This window comes from Sciurus carolinensis, chromosome 11, assembly GCF_902686445.1.
Source record: "Sciurus carolinensis chromosome 11, mSciCar1.2, whole genome shotgun sequence".
Taxonomy (NCBI): domain Eukaryota; kingdom Metazoa; phylum Chordata; class Mammalia; order Rodentia; family Sciuridae; genus Sciurus; species Sciurus carolinensis.
In genome coordinates, this window is record NC_062223.1 from 43252121 (window position 1) to 43267115 (window position 14995).

The following is a 14995-nucleotide window of genomic DNA, read 5'->3' on the forward strand; positions in this document are numbered from 1 at the left end:
CAGACTAAGGCTGCTGGGGAGGGAACTGGTCGTGTGGCCTCATCAGCGGGGACACCTGAAACTCTCACCTCATGGCCCGGCTGAGCTTCTCGTAGGTCATGCTGCTGTTGTTCTTCTTTTTTCCCCATAGCTGAGCCACCGCCTCTGATTTCAAGAACCTGAAGATGCCCTCGGACCGGTCTTCCCACTTAATCAGCCCCGGGTTCTTGTCTGGGTTCAGGAGGATGTCGCGAATGAACTCCCACAAGTGAGTTCCTCTTGGGTCTGTTGAGGAGCAGAGAAGGGGGCTTAGGAGTGGCCTGTGTCACAGCACAGGGTGAGCAGGAGGAGCACTGAGCCTCACTGCTTCCTTCAAGCAGTGCTCCCAGGGAGGATGCTCCACCACCACCAAATACTGGATGTAAAAAAAAAAAATGAGCAATGAGCACTTTTTTATTTACAAATTGGGAAACTGAGGCACAGAAAATTGAAATGACTTGACCAAAGTCACACATTCAACTATGGGCAAAGCCAAGGCTAAGAAACAGGACTTAGGTCTCCTTGGCCAGGGGAGTTTCTTCCAAGTCACTCACAGATGACTTGGTCTTCATTTCAACTCGTCACTTCTTCCCCAGAGAGCAACTCCAACCTCTCGTATCTAGTACCTCACCCAATTTAATGGCTCCAACCCAGCAACTGTGCTTCAGCCAAATGCAAATCAGAGAAGGCTCCAGAATGTTAACTCTTAGAATATATTGGGACCGGGGAATATGTTAGGTATTTTTCACGAAATACAAGATTAAATATCCATAACAATATATATACATGGGAGTTGGGGGGGACTCTTTGAAAAATGGAGCAGCTACTGAAATGAGATTAGCAACCAAATTTAGTTCTACTCCCTCTGGTTTTGTGATGCCTCCACTCTCACACGCCATTCATTTTTACCTCCCCGCTCACATACCATTTGAGGGGCCGTGTAAATTCATTTTTATGGGATGACCCGGAATAGCAGAGAGTAGAGAGATGGCGATTCCCTGTAATTTCTAGATTATACCATGTCCGTTTCTCCCGAAGCCCCCCTCAATTCTGTGCCTCTGTTAGCTCATTGTTCATAAGATTTTTGATGGGAAATCCAATCCCAAAGAGCAGTGTTCAGTCTTCTGAATAATCAGCCACCTCTTAGAACAATAACGTCAGCCAAGAAGGAGGCTCCCTCTCAGCCGTCCCTCCCCGTCTTGCTCATCTTTCCTGGGATAGAGGGACATGGCTAACCACTTGCCTGCAAGAAATTCTTATTCAATGACTGCACCAGTTTTAGAATAAACTGGAAAACTGGAAACAGCCGGCAGACCCCACTTGGAGGAGCACTGCACAGGGGATACCTAGCCAGCAAGCGATGCCTCTGTTTTCTCTCCCAGTCCCGTTGGAGGTAAAGAAATGGAGACAGCCAGCAGAGGCAGTATTTGCTAAAAACCAGTGGCTTCCAGTTAAACAACAGGAAGGGAAGGGCCAGGAACCCGCCACTCACTGTGTTTTTTGGTGTGGGACTTTGCAGGGTGCTCTGGCTCCTTCTTCATGTCAGGTGACTCTGCTGAGGAGAAAAATGAGACCTTTTTAGTTTACCTGTTTCCGATGATCATCCTTTTCATTTATGCCTGTACTTATTTAACCAGTATTTATTGAGCACCTACCGCATGCCTTGCACCATTTGGCTATATGGTAGCTGGTGAAACAAACAGATGATAAATACTATGGAGAAAAACAAGGCAGGGTAAGAAATGGGGCTAGAAGCATGGAGGTGGGGATAATTTGCACTTATACAAGGAGAACACAGAAGACCTCTGTGGCAAAGGAACCTGAGGGATGTGAGGGAGATGGCCACGCACAGAGCTTGTAGAGGAGCCTTCCATGGATGAGGACAGTAAGTGCAAAGACCCTGAGACTGATGTGTGCTCAGCACACACAAAGAAGGAAGCAAGTCGGAGAGCCATAGGAGCTGAGTTTCCAATCATTAGTGCCTTGTAGAACTTTTTAAGAACTTTGTTCTGAGAGAAAATAGATTTAGATCACTAGAAAGGTTTTTTTTTTCACATAATACAAAAATGTAAATGCTCATAACAAAGAAAGATGACTTTTAAGCCAGAGGAGTGCCATTTTTTTTGGCATGCAAAGTTACATTTTAATCACCCTGACAAAGGGGCCATTGAGTGGCCTGAACTCAGTACAGAGGGCCACCGTGGACTATGAAAACACAGGTTAGTTTAACAAATGACTCATTATGGCAATTCGTCAATTGTCACCAAAGAGGAGAAGACAGAGGCGGATCAGTGAAGTGAAAATTCTTTAAAAAATAAATAAAACAATAAATACTACACATTCTCAATCATATGTAGAAGTACGCAGTAGAGGGTAGAATATTGATCACCAGCGTCTAGGACGTGAGTTGGGGGGAGAAGGAGGACAGGCAGGGAGTGAGATGCAGTCAGGACTGAGGGGCAGTTCCACACTCCAGAACGCAGTGCGCTGAGCATCGTTCATGACAACAGACCACATATTTCATAAGGAACTAGAAGAGAAAGGTGTGACATTTCCAAACACCATGAAATGATAGACATTTAAGGAGAAGGAAATGCTGCTTCTCCCGATTTGATATTATACCTTGTATACATGAACCAAATTAGCATACTGTACCCCCGAAGGCTGTTCAACCATTATGTCAATTAAAAAGAAAAAGAGAACCAAATTCTCGAGCTGTGTGTCTGTGTGTCTGTATGAGAAAGAGAGAGACAGACACAGAGAGACAGACAGACAAGCAAAGCGACCTAAACACAAGTCAATCCTTTTAAGAAACGGGGCCAGTAAAACTTCTCTCTTCCGTGCACATTTCACCCGGGATCCCTAACCTAGGTTCTCTGACTGACATGCGGCCTTTGAGGTCATTCCGGACTAAAACCTCATGCAGAGGAAGAGAGTCCATAGCATTCATTCCTTTGTCAGGAGTGGTCCAGTAGTCAAAAAAGAAGTTTATGAACCACTGACTAGCTCCTAACTGAAATGGTTAAAAGACAATTGATACTATTTCGGGGGTACTTCTAGGTACCAGTCACGGTCACGTTGCTAAGCACTTTATATGAATCACCTTAGGCGAGTCTTACAGTAACTCTGAGCTCAATTATGAGTACCCTGTGAGGCACTGTTCTAGCCCACAATGTGCAGCTGTGGAGGATCTGAGAAACAGAGAGGTCAAATGACGTGTGTGCAGTCACACAGCCTGAACCTGGAGCCAGGATGTGAACACAGCAGTTTGAATCCAGAGGTTTTACTCATGAGCACTATTCTGTGCCATTTCCACAGACAGTGACCTGCTTTGGCACATAACAGATTTCATCAAGTCTTTCCTGCCAAGAGTCAGGTTCACTTTTATAATGCCTTTATTAGTTGAAAATATAATTCCAATCTAGTGATTCCATGTTTCCCAATGCACTTGGGCCCGTTCATTGATCCAATCACCCCATTTGCGAGGACCCAGAACTCCCAGCAATTTCTCCAAAAGCCAGGGCAGGATGGAGAACAAAGCCTGAATAAGAACTGACGAGAAGAAAACCTCGCTGTGCTTAAGAACCTCTCTCCTGGCATCGTCTCCAGGAGGGTCTGCACCTGACGTGGTTTTCTCTGAAATCTAGAAGGACCAATTCTCAGGAAATGCAGGCGACTTCGCTGACCCTCCCTGCAGGCTGTAGGGCCAGGTTGCAACATCTCATCAGGATGTGACAACATTGCAACAGGTCTGGCACCCACCCTGGTTTCCAAGTGATACATCACTCTGACAGGGCCACGTTGTTCTGTAGACAAAGAGTGGCATTTACCCAGCCGGTCACAAGCAAAGCTTTTTTTTCAAAAGGCATCCAGGAGGGATGCGAGGCCATTACTTCAGATCCTGGGTTGCATTCCGTAAAACCCGAGTGTCTCAGTGTGCTCTCCTCAATCATTGTGAGTTACGACCTGACGCAGAATCAATTGCTTGGGGTTAAGGTGCCTTCGTGAATAGGAAGAAAACCCTGGACACGCCTCAGAAAAATGCACATATGTGTACAGTTATGGAATGTGGTCAATCATTTCAGAGTTCTGTGGCCCTCTTCAGAGTTTACAGACTCTAGATTTAAAAGTCCCAGATGAAATAAACCATGAGGAAATCTTTCTGTTTGGAGATATCAGTCATGTAGCCAGGCTAGAGACCTCCATCCAGCTTAAGAAAGATTTAAAAAAGAAAACTAATAAAAATGTGCCCATCATCACAGGGGGAAATAAGCAGCCAATGGCAAAAGAAAAATCTAACTTCTTCCAGCCCCTCTTCCTGTTCCAATCCGCAGGGGCAAAGGGGGATCTCGGAGCTGCCTCTGCCCTCAGATCGTTTGATGTACAACCTCCCTTGGATACAGCCAGCCTCTCCCCCTGGGTCCTCCCTGCTGGTGCAAAATAAAAGTCAAGACCTTTGAAGTTAGCCATGTGGTTAAGTGATTCATTGTCATAAAATAATGGCTTGCTCTGGGGAGGCTATGCAGCCCGGCTTTCTCTGGGCTCCCCTCCCCGGCACTCCGGGGCAAGGTCTGTCGGGTCCAGGCAGGGGCAGCCACCAGCCACCAGTTTATGAGGCAAGTGTGAGAACATGACTTCAGCTTAGCTGCTTCGCAAGAAGCAGAGATTAGAGGCATTTGCATATGATTCAGCTGTGAGCCATTTCTTTACGGGATACACAAATTTCAGCGTTCTAATAGATCATGCCACCCTCGCTCCAGGCTCGACAAGTCGGTAGATAAACACATCAAGCCGGAGTTGGCATGGCAGGCAGCAGGACTATCGGGCGGATCAGAACCTGGCGGCAGCCATTTTATGAAATAGCAGATGACAGAGAAATCAAAACAGAGCCCGCTTCCCCACCCGCGTTTATCACTGAGGCCATCAGTTGACATGGAGCCTCGCCTCAGCTCAGCCCGTAACTTGCATTAAAACACAGAGATCAGTAACCACACTCAATTTTATGGGCGCTTGAAAGACACTCAGGCAGATGGCAGAGGTCTTTGGAGAGTTCTGGTTCCATCCAGTGGAGACCAGACTCTTCTGAAAGGAACTGATCCCTGCACAATTGGGATTAGTCCCCGACTTGGAGGGTTACTCCTCCAAAGGGGTTTTCCAGCTGCAGACACTGAATGGCTTCTTTAGGGAACGATTGGAATAGAGGTTTTGCCTGTTCATCTCATTGTCTAGCCTGTTGCAACAGCGGAACGGGAGCTGGGGTCAGGGATCAGGCAGGTAAAGGAGAGTGGATTCACAAAGCCCACTTTAAGAAGGAGTACCCAAACATCACAGGAGGCTCAGGAGGTGGCCGTTTCCTGTCACTGCAATTGTGTGAACACAGACTGGCTCCTGAGCCCCTCTTGACTCTGAGGGTCTAGAATCAGAAAGTAGAGACACAGAAAAGAGAAGGAAGACCTGGCTGTGAGGCAGCAGAGCCTGGTTACGGCTTTCAGGTTTCCCAGGAACCCTGAGACCTAACAACCCTGAGGCACCGGAAGGGGTTGGTTCAACTTTATTCTTAGTTGGAATCTCTTGCCATAAGTCAAAGACCCAACCGGAAGGGCAAGGGAGGTAACACCTTGGGAAGTTTGAGAGGAAACCGGAGGGTGACCAGAGTGCTGTCCTCAGCCCGAAGCCCTTAGTCTGGACTGGGTGGCAGTGATTGCCACAGAGACTTTACCCCCGTGGGCTGTTCCACCAGTGTGGCACATGCACTGCCAGCCTTTCAGTGTTTGCTCTGACTTCCTAAATTCAACAAATATCTTCAAGTGACACATCATGCTAAGGGCTGCTGGAGAGAGAGGAAGTAGAGAAATGAATTGGCTTCAGTTCTCAACCTCAATTTCAGAAGCATTTATACTGGCTCCCAGCCCTGTCTCATTCAAGGGGTTTGACCCGAACAAAACCTCAAACCAAAAGCTTTCGTTATTTCAGTTCTCAAAAATACACACTTGACAAAAGGAAAAAAAAAAGAGAGAGAGAGTAAGGTTCATTGTTTAATTTCATGCTTTCTTTCACAAAGCAACTAAATCCCAGTTATGAAGTTGCCCCGAATTCAATTCTTACAGAAGGGCACTTTTCAGGCAACCGATGTCCAAGTTCCATTTTATAGACCCAAAGCTATGCAGAAGCTTGTACACAGGTCAAGGAATGGCACAAAATCTTTTCTTCAACTAATTCCTGCACTGTACATGCTAATGTATAAATCTAAGGGGGGATTCATCTGAAAGCCCTTCTTCCAGAATCCACATGCCAACCCTCTCACTCGGCATACCTTGTCGGAGAGTCATAGATAAACCCCATTGCTTCCAATCGTCACCAAATGCAACAACGCTAACATAATTCACAGTGCTCTGACTGATCAAAGGGAACTGATGAGCCTTCAGGGGGTGAAACTTAGGAACTGAGAAAACAGTGTGATCACTGGGGTTCTGGAAATTTCCAATGGCTACTCCTTCACCCAGAGACCACCACCACAGATGCAAAGAACTCTGAATTCCATGGTTAGACATTCTTTCCCTAAAGCCAAATGCAGTTTGAAATTAATGTTCAAATGTAGTTGAAAATTAATCACCATCTCATCTCTCATAAATATAAGTAATTTTATAATCAGATATATCCCAAGAGCAAATTTGTGTTCAAAAGGGAGGAAAGCCTGAACAACTTTTGTTGTCATGAATGATTGGTATCACGGAAGACCATCTTTCCCACAGGAACCCCTATTGGACATCTTTGATGCATAAAATTTGCCTCAAAAACAGATCTGCTTTTATGAAAGGCCACTCAGTTCCTTTCTTAGCCTTTGAATGAGCAAGACTCCAGCAAAGTGGAAATCTGGGATGTTGGTAATTCTCACTAATTCTCAGTAAGCACTTGCATGAGGGCATGTTCAGCTTTGGATGTCAGGAGAACTTACCCACAGGAAGGTGACCGGTGGTTGTCATGGAGATCTGGGCCCTACAGAAAGTTTTGCTGTCCAACAAGTCTGTAGCAATGAAAAAAATAAAGGGCATCAACACCCCCTCACCCACAGTGAGGCAGCTGGGTGATCAGAATAGGAATGTCAACGGGCCTTCCATGGTGGGGAGTTAGTTACCTACTGTGCTACCATAGGTGGTGTCGTATAAATAGTTCTCTTCTTTCCAGGTGTTCATGATGGAAGGGTCTAGAAAGAATAGAAATGGGAGAAGGTCAACAACCATTATTCCCAGGGTGAAGAACCTGCCCCTTCCAAGTCACTGCTCCTCAGAGAGGCATGGGGATAAGGGTATCCCCCAGAGAGAAGGGTCACGTTCTGCTTTAGCTACACTTCGCTTTGTAATGATGCTACCCCGCGGTTCATCTGGCACCATGAGGAAGGGCTTTGCTAGGGCTCTCCCTGTGATCCACACCTGTTGCGTTCTTAAAAGAAGCTGCCACAGTGGAATCCTGTCTGATTTCCTAAGAATCTTTCCAGCCTCCCCTAGTCTTACGCTCTACTATATAATCACCAGAATGTTTTTACCCTGGGGAGGAGGGAAAGCCTTGTTAGGGATAAATAATGATGATAAATGAGCAGTGAGCTCATTTTTTTCCTATGAATATCTTCCTGGGAAATGAGCGATGTGCTTTTCAGAAATGGTCTGGTCAGTCTTATCAGGGTCTTTTCAAGACTAAAGTCCAGAGAGAGTCTCCCTTCCTGTTGGGTGTCAACAGGCTTCCTTTAGGTCTCTCTAGTTAGTTTTGGTGACATAACATTTTCAAAAAAAGACACAAGAAGGGAAAAGTATGTCACCAAATCAAACAAACAACTTTGAAGGACTAGGGCCCCTTGCCCCAACTCTGGGAACAGAAGGTCTCGCAGCCTGGCTCCCTGTCCTTGGGCTTGCTGGGGAAGCACGTCTCTCTCTGACTGTTCTTTGGAGTTCAGATTAGAAGGAAACTCCCCTCCACTTACCCCAAAGGAAGCCTAGCTCCCACACGGCCCCCACACCTGGGCTGGTCTCCCACACAAGCATTTCCTTTCCTGGTTGGTCAAGAGCTCCAAGACTCTCCACTTGTTCCCCATACCCTCCCAAATCTCCAGCTTTCCTTTCCCTGTAGATCCAGGCTGCCCTCTGCTCCTCTCCTGCCCAGGTTCTGAGCTGTAAGGCCAAGGTGGTAAGCCACTGGTCCAGTGTCATTTTGTTTTTATAGCATAAACGGTATAAAACCTGACTCACTGGCTAAGTCCGCCTGTTTACGACATAGGGATTTAGCTGGTGTTTGAACTAATAGCTACGTGTTTGGGCACCCCAAGCCCAATCTCTTGGGGTTACACCCTCTCTCCTTGTTGGGTCACCTCATACACCTGTTGTTGTTGTCTCTGAAAACAAATTGAACCAAAGAGGTTCGGGGGTGTTGACCCCTCCAGGAGCCTCTTGTCCCCTCCTCCCAGGGTGGACCTTCCCCACCCTTCTGCTCAACTTTTCTGAACTGGCAACACAAGAATGGCTGGATGGTCAGGGAGGGATTACCAAGTTCTTGGGACCTCTCCAATATCACCCTGTCTCCTCTAGAGGGGTCATCAGGAGGGCCCATTGTGTTTGTTGGGAGAGCCTCTTAGCCAAGCCCTGGTTGTCTCCGGTGCAGACCTATAAAGCACAAACCATTGGGTAACCCCTCCCCCAGTCTGCAGGGAGAGGGCGGGGCTAAAAAGGCCTAATTAACATGCTTAGCAGCTATTGTTTTTTTCTTTAATAATGGTAGACCAGCCCCCTTATAAAAGAGTAAATAACTGCATGGGCTAATTTTGGTGCCAAGTGACTCATGAATCACCCCCAGGTCAAATTCTGTCCTTGGTGACTCGCACGCAACCCTCAGGGAGGCCTGTGTCAAACTTGGTCAGCCCACGTGGCTCACAATCTCCCTGATGTGGACAAAAGGAGTGACCTGGGAGCAGAGGCACCTGTACAGTTTTATCGTGGTGGTGGACTGTGGGAGAAAACCTCCAGGAGAGAGATTTAGGACAGAGGAAAGGGGACAAAAAGGAACATAGATATTGCAGGACCGTAGCCTCTGCTCAGAGCCCAGGGCATCTCTTGTGAAAGTGTCCTTAAGGCAGGAACTGATCTCCACAGTGCCTTTGGTCGTCCCCAGGGAAGCTCCCCAGGGCCCAGAAACTACACTAAGCACAATGCCAACTCAGCATTCCCCCACTTCTGGTGAAATGCCTACCATCCTGGGAGGAGGGGAGAAGAGGAAACATCGGCCCTTCCTCTTCCCTTGCCTTGCTTTTCCGAACTTGCCAAGTCTAATCGCCTTACTATATTTCTGGGGAGGAAGCCCATCTTAGAATCTGTGTTTCCCCAGTTACTGGGCTGACCTCTAGCAGGAAGCAGAGAAGTCTGGGCAGAATGGAGGCCCATAGGTAGATACATCAGAAAGAGTGGGTAATCCCAGTTCTCGGGCCAAGGAATGAGGCTGGTGGAAGGGTGGCCCATTGGAGACAGGCAGGAAAGTGGCCCCTCTGAGTCTCCTGCCTACACCTCCTCCCACGCTCTCTCGTGTTTCCTCCCAGCTGTTCTCCCCAGGGCTTTGCCTAGCCAACTTGGCTCCCTGAACCTGCTGCCACTCACCGGTTTGTTCAGTCTTGACAATGACATTGTGTGTGGACTGGAACAGGTCACTACTGCACTGACCTGTGAAGGACAGAATGGGAAAGTCAGAAAGGGCCCAGATGAAGCCAAAACTCGATGCTTAAATAAGGATGAGCTGGCTTCTCTGAAGAGCTTCTGCCATTTTACTATCTGCTCACCTAGGTTTGCTCATGGTAGGGGGCTTCCCTCACAGCCTCAGCATACCTAAGTCAGAAATCTGTCCCTGGCCCCAAAAATCATCAGTCTAGGTTACCCATATCTAATTGCATTATTTGGCATTATAGAGAGAAGACATCCAGTATGGTGAACCTAGAATTTCACAAGTCAGAAGATCAATTTTTCCATTCCCAGTTGGAAGTCATTCTCTTTTTTTGGTCTCAGTTTTCTCATCATGAATTTAGGAAATTTTACCAGATAAAGTCACTAGATGACCTCTAACATATTTTCCCATACTAAAATATGACATGGAATGAAAATGAGAATATAGGCAAAGTCCTTTTAATTTAACCGGCTTGGTTTTTCTTTGGCCTTAAGTCCAACATAGGAGATACATCTGGACAAAAGGAAGTGAGTCTTCCCTTGTCTGTGCCTTCAGCCGGTGGACAAGTGGTACCACCACATAGTCCTGTGTTTGCTTGAAACTCCTCTCATGCTGCCTCATCTATAAAAGAATACATACATGCAAATGAATCTAGAATTTTCCAGACAGATTCTGACTATTTCAGGAGTACAGGTCAGGCCTCTAGCCTCTCTGACCTTCAGATCTCCCATCTAAAATATGGTTACAATATTTAGTTTGTCCTAAGGTCATTGAGTGAGTGCCTAATATAAGTAAATACTCAATAAATGTTAGTTAGTAGAACACCTGCTAAAGAGCGTACAACAAAACAAGGGGGAGAGATCTGTCCATTAGGCTCTCAGAGGCGACAGCAGCCTGAGGGACACCAAGTAAGTCATCGAAGGTCAAAGATGGAAGGTCAAAAATGGCCACAAGGTCTCCCTGCCTCAGGCTTCAATCGGAGCAAAGCTTTAAAGGAGTGGACTTAATTGGAGGTGGGGAGGTAAATATTTTTAATTCTTCAATTATAAGCCTGCTCTTTCTGAAGATTCCTGGGGGTTATTTATAGAGCCTTGTTTGGTTTGGTTCTAGTAAAAGAAACATGAGCAACCACCGCGGTGAGGTGGGTGAGAAGAAGGGAGTGCCAGGGCACCTAATGAGGTCATTCAAAATGGACACCCCAGCTGCCAGCTGCACAGCTGGACTCAGGCTGCTCCTCTGCGTGGTTGGCTGTCAGAGTCTGACTCTGCCTTAGAGTTCTGGAACTCCATTTCCTGAGCTCTAGTAACTTGAAAATGCAGGTTCTCCTAAGACATAAGTGCCCTTTCCCACGTGGACGGGCCAGCTCACTAGCCTTTGAGATTCCAACAGGTCTGTAATTCTCAGAGGGGCTGTTTTTTGACAGCCACTATCAGGAGAACTTTATGCCAATATCAAAAGCATTCTGCAAAACGGTCACATGCCCTGCTGGGTCTTACAAGTCAGTATAGAATGTGCCTGTGTGAACAAGCCACCAGCAGTGGGCAACTTTGGGAGTGGTGGCCTCTGTATCTTCCAATGACATCTTGGGAAAGACACCTGAGACTATAGGGCAGCATCGCTTCCAGAAACCACTGCAGAAATAATTCATTCTAACTTTATTTTTTCATTCCAACATTTTTGTTTGTTTGTTTCTTACAGAGCTTTTAAGAATCTGCTGAAATACTGTGAAGCTTCTCCGCTCCCAAACATGCAGATCTAATTTCTTATATCTTCTTAACTAGCTTAGGCCCCTATTTTAACAACCTAAGTTGGAAGGGTTTTTATTTCTTTGTTTGTTAAGTAATCGTGATGGTCTTTAACAAGCAATAGTTGGGAATTAAACTGCTGAACTCTGTTAGCAAAGGTAAAAGAGAAGTTCATCTAGGGGTAGTATGTATTATGTAAGCACCCAGCCAACTCTTGTCTCCCTGAAAATTAATATAAGGAGAGAATTAAATCACTTTGAGTTTAGAAGGGATTAGACGTGATTTGTGTCCTAGGCTTCGCTCCTGTCCTCTCACCTCCCTTCTAATTCCCTGTCTTGGGAAATGGTAAGTTGGAGGTGAGACCATGCGTTGTGGTCTCCGCAAGAGCCCAGCCAGCTGCAGAACCTCGGCCCTTCCCAGTTGCCTCCCAGCAGGGCAGGGGGAGAGGTAGTCACCGTTCCACTTGAGGTGCTGCAGGTTGCTGTAGAGCAGCTGCCCCGCCGTGCCCGCCGCCCGGGTGAACTCCTGCAGGCTCATGCTGCAGAGGTGCTCCCCGTTGACATCGAACTCCTGGAATGGGATGCAGCTGGCGTCCAGCTGGTTGGTGTCCAGCAGGTGCTGAAGCCACTCCCACACCTGGTACTTGGTCCAGTACTGAGGGTGGATTTCATGCCACTGGCCTCCAAAAAACCCGCTGGATACTGAAAAACAAGATTTGGCCCTGTGAGTGGCCCCTGGTTGTTCCTGGGCACAGGCTCAGACACAGGGATGCTGGCCGGCAGATGTCTCGGGAACATGACCAAAGCCCTTGTGCATCAACTTGGGGGTCAGAACAAGTGATGGGATCTGGACGGAGCAAAATGTGTCTTTTTTTTTTTTTTTTCCCAACTGTGGCAGAGCTGTCATTTAGCCTCAGAGACTTCATGTAGACAAGAATGCGAGGTCTCAAGTGTCTGAGCTCACTCCCCACCCACCCCCCAAATGCCACAAAAGCTAAATCATTGCTATAGTTTCAGCAACTTATTAGTGTATTATCCACACCCACGCACTTCTGTCTGTCCATATCCATAGGAAATGGGTGCCAGGGCTCCTAATGGATACCCAAACTCCCAAATCCCTCACATAAAATGCCAGGATGTTTGCATACAACCTACACACTTCCTCCCACATATTTTAAGTCATCGCTAGATTACTGAGAATCCCTCATACAACATAAATACTATACAAATAATTGCTACAATGTGTTTTCTAGGAAAAGAGAAGAAAACAAGTATGCATATATTCAGTAAAGACCTTTATTAATTTAAGGTTGGTTGATTCTGCAAATGCAGAACCCTCAAATTTAGAAGGTTGACTATAGTTTTTTTTCCTCTCTCCCTCTTTCTCTCTCCCCGCTTTGTTCTCTTACATATATTCATACATGCAGGCACACATACACCCCCCCATCTCAGACCATTTTAAACCAACAATGAGGCTGAAAATTAAGGTTCTTTTTGCTATGAGGCCTTTGCTTCTCCCAAAAGTGGTCCCCATAATTAATCTGCTAATGTGCTGACACCTCATTGCTCCCACTGGTTACCACAGTTGCTGTCACATTACTTCCCTGCTCGGTTACCCTCAGTAACTCTCCAGCATCTTCTGTACCCAGGTATAAAACTAGTAAACAAGCCAGGTATTGAGGGTCTTCCCTGTTTTTCAAGGGACCTGTGACTTGCATCTTTTTTCTGTCCAGTTCTTTCAATCCCCTTTGTTCTACCTCTTGTTCCTGTTGATTCCTATCTTTGAAACTCTAATCACCCACAAAGCCATTACCATCCCTGCAACTTACTGCAGGGGCTCATTGTCCTCTGGGTCTCCCGGAGACATGCTTGGCATTTCACTAAATGGCATCTGTCGTGTTCTGCTTTTGTTTATAGTTCTCTGAGGACTGTTTTACTCCTCTTTGCAAATTGTAAGCCCAAGGTCATGGACTCTGCTTTCCTCAGTTCATATCTCCTATAAAGACTAGCTCAGACCCTTTGCCATAGAACATGTTCACTATATATTTATTCAGTGGAATTTTTGCCGGAAGAAGAAATAATGCAGGAGTTGGAAACATTGTGCAGGACATTGAAAGATGATTAGTTCAGATACAGTGAAGCAGTAGAGTGTAATCATGTCAATAAATATAGCTGAGCCTGTGAAGTGCTGAACATCTAGGTGCATGACTCGGCCGGGCTCACTTAAGAGAAGATCGTGTGGTTGACCCAAAGTCACTGGGATTGGAGAAGAGTCAGTTCTGGGGCCATGTGACAGGGCTGAGAGATCCTACAGTCCTCTTGAAAACAGAGGACAAGAGGAGACTCTCTCTTCCAAGAAAGGCAAGGAGGGGCAGGAGCCAGGAACAGATGCTATTACACCCCAAGCTGAAGAAGCGGAAATCCAACTGAACAGGACACAAAATCAAGACATGGACCAATAGGGGGGAATGCATTTGCAAGGAAACTGCCTCTAACTGTTCCTTCAAAGTCATGAGGATCAATCCTCAAACTTTAATGTGATCGTGAATCACGGGGGACCTCTGCTCGAATGCAGAGTCTCATTCAGTAGATCTGGAATGAGACCTGAGTTTCTGCATCTTAACAATCTACTGCACCCCTAGAGGACAGGTTGAAGGGGGATGGATGTTCTGACTCAATTCCACTTTTTCTCATTCCGCTCAGAAGCCACCCTCTGTTTCCTGACCTCAGAAGCAACAAAAGCAGACAGTCAAGATCATTTAGGACACAGAGGTAATTGCCATTGGGAATATCTGCCACCCGCAGAATGAGCTTCACTCCTTGTGCTTCATAGCCAAACAAATGCAGAGCTAGACTCTCAGCTTGGGCCCGAAACAGGAGGCCAACTATAGGCGTAGGAGTAAGGATGGGGGGAAATCTAGTCCAAAATCTGGGTATATAGAACTTTTTCCAAAAACACAAAACAGAGAATTTAGACTAGATGTTTCCATGTTCCCCAATTACTTTGGTGTCACAAATTCAGGTGTTCAAGCATGGGTTATGTATTTTTTGTAGCACTCCAAACCTCTGATCTTTTGCTTCCCCCTAAAATAATTGTGTTGCCATGACAGCACAGGCCTGAATTTGCCAACAAAAGGCAACAACTTTCAATAACCCAATGACAGACCTGGAGTAATCTCTTCTGCAAACTTAATGTGGTCTAGTTTAAAGAAGAGGTGCTAATATTGAATCCTGTTCAAACTTGGAAGAATCCAAGAATTTTGTCTTAAGTTGTCTAGGAAGATACATAAGTAAGCAGAGAACTCATCAGATTCCTGAATTTCAGGAGAAACTCTGAAAATTCAATGAGTCCTGATCTCCCCTGTCATTCAGCTGGCCCTCCGCTTGCTTTTGACACTAATAAAGAGTGTGGCCTTCTTTGGGGTATCTGGAACTTAAGAAATAAAAGTGGTCCCTAAACTCTACTCCCTGCTAATACATTGCTCCAGTTTTCTCCCAAGCAAACAGGAGGACATTCTGTCCTAATCAAGGATCCAG

The 14995-nt window shown here is 46.2% G+C and overlaps 1 protein-coding gene across 5 annotated transcripts in view; it reads right to left on the reverse strand.

Moving 5' to 3' along the window:
• The window catches only part of Ehf (ETS homologous factor), a 41256-nt gene that overhangs the window by 4463 nt on the left and 21798 nt on the right, over positions 1 to 14995 (reverse strand). For 4 of the 5 annotated variants that reach the window (XM_047518117.1, XM_047518119.1, XM_047518114.1 and 1 more), the window contains 6 exons: positions 11915 to 12160; positions 9654 to 9716; positions 7154 to 7222; positions 6974 to 7042; positions 1511 to 1573; positions 69 to 264 (listed from right to left, as the gene is read on the reverse strand). In XM_047518117.1, the coding sequence (XP_047374073.1) occupies positions 69 to 264; positions 1511 to 1573; positions 6974 to 7042; positions 7154 to 7222; positions 9654 to 9716; positions 11915 to 12160 (706 nt within the window). The remainder of the gene's footprint in view (positions 1 to 68; positions 265 to 1510; positions 1574 to 6973; positions 7043 to 7153; positions 7223 to 9653; positions 9717 to 11914; positions 12161 to 14995) is intronic. The other variant, XM_047518116.1, reaches the window with a different exon arrangement.